The 1,324-nt window shown below is 38.6% G+C and overlaps 1 protein-coding gene across 1 annotated transcript in view; it reads left to right on the top strand.

The window, feature by feature from the left end:
- The window catches only part of LOC109961007 (putative nuclease HARBI1), a 5,489-nt gene that overhangs the window by 2,007 nt on the left and 2,158 nt on the right, over positions 1–1,324 (top strand). Inside the window, exon 2 of the mRNA XM_020601533.1 lies at positions 159–278. Coding sequence (XP_020457189.1) covers positions 159–278 — 120 coding nt within the window. The remainder of the gene's footprint in view (positions 1–158; positions 279–1,324) is intronic.

Genomic DNA, 1,324 nt, shown 5'->3' with positions numbered 1-1,324 from the left:
GGACTCTCTCCCTTGCCTTGCCTATGGACTCTGCAATTACTTGCCATCTCTGACTTTGGTTTATTCCTTTAGCTTTGTGTTTTTTCAGTTTAGGATATAGCTCCCCAATTTTACTGTTCAGTTGTAGTTTTCTGTGAAAGTCTTTGTTTATTTGTCAGGTCAACACACGTTTTGAGGACTACTTCATAGAGAAGCTCAACAATAATCACTGGATAAGAGATTCCTTTGGAATTGACATGGAAAGCATTGTGTTGTCAAGCAATGAGGAGAATCAACTGGTTGAGCTGTCATGTGAAAGAAATTTGATGAGGTAGGCCTCCCCCATTTCTCGTGCAAATACATGATGTCTGGCTATCCCTCCCTTGTGACATTGGCAGTCAAAGCAATCCTACCATTCAAGGAACAGGTTGGACACTGAACATGATCTGAGAGTAGTTCTGTCTACTTTCAGCCCAGACACTGAAACTCTTGTCAGAACTAAAGCACAACCACAACTATTTCATTAGTTCACTGTAAAATAAAGTTTTGCTTCCATGTTGAGTGAAAAGAGTGTGAAATATTGAAGTATTTGGGTTGCTATATAACTAAAGCACTGACATGGTTTAGAAATTGTTACTTTAATAAGACACTGCATTATGAGATAAAAGTATAACCTTCACATAGTTGTAGCGTGTTCACTCATTATTAAATGCACTTCTGGGGAGTTGTGCCTAGCACAGCTCTGTTTTAAGGGAGTAACCTTAAAACAGTTTTAAGGGAAAGTAAATGATTACACAGTGGGATATAAAGTTGTCTGGAACACTCCACTGTTTTTCATGGAATGCACTTATAAGGATAAGTTTTAATAATATAATCTTCACAATCTTACAGAATGCTCGTTAAATCATTGTGTGTGTGCTTTTCTTATCACAAGAATGTACTTTGGGGAGGCGTACAAGGTGCAGCTGTGTATTATGGGAGAGAACTTTAGGCTAGTATTGATTGATTTCAGCTGTATGAATCAAGGAATGTGTAGGGGAGGGGAGAATATTATAAAACACACAGTCTGGGTGAGTTTCATCTCCAGATCATTTTGCTTGGCTGCTGACTGTGATCTCCAGGGCCCGGTTTTTCAAAAGGTTTAATCCGGATAAAATTGATCCGGATTCAGTAATCCTTTTTTTGCGATCCGTGATCACGTAATCCAGCTTACTTCTTGAGCCAGTTTTTCAAAGCAACATTGGATCAATCTGATCCGGATAGGAACTTTTCAGGATCACCAAATCTGGATAACCAGTGCTCAAACAGGATAGGAAATCACAATGTAGAACTATAGATATGTAAA

Source organism: Monopterus albus, unplaced genomic scaffold, assembly GCF_001952655.1.
Source record: "Monopterus albus unplaced genomic scaffold, M_albus_1.0 scaffold51.1, whole genome shotgun sequence".
Lineage (NCBI taxonomy): Eukaryota > Metazoa > Chordata > Actinopteri > Synbranchiformes > Synbranchidae > Monopterus > Monopterus albus.
Note: the sequence above shows the minus strand (reverse complement) of the source record. Positions and strands in the feature narration are given on the sequence as shown.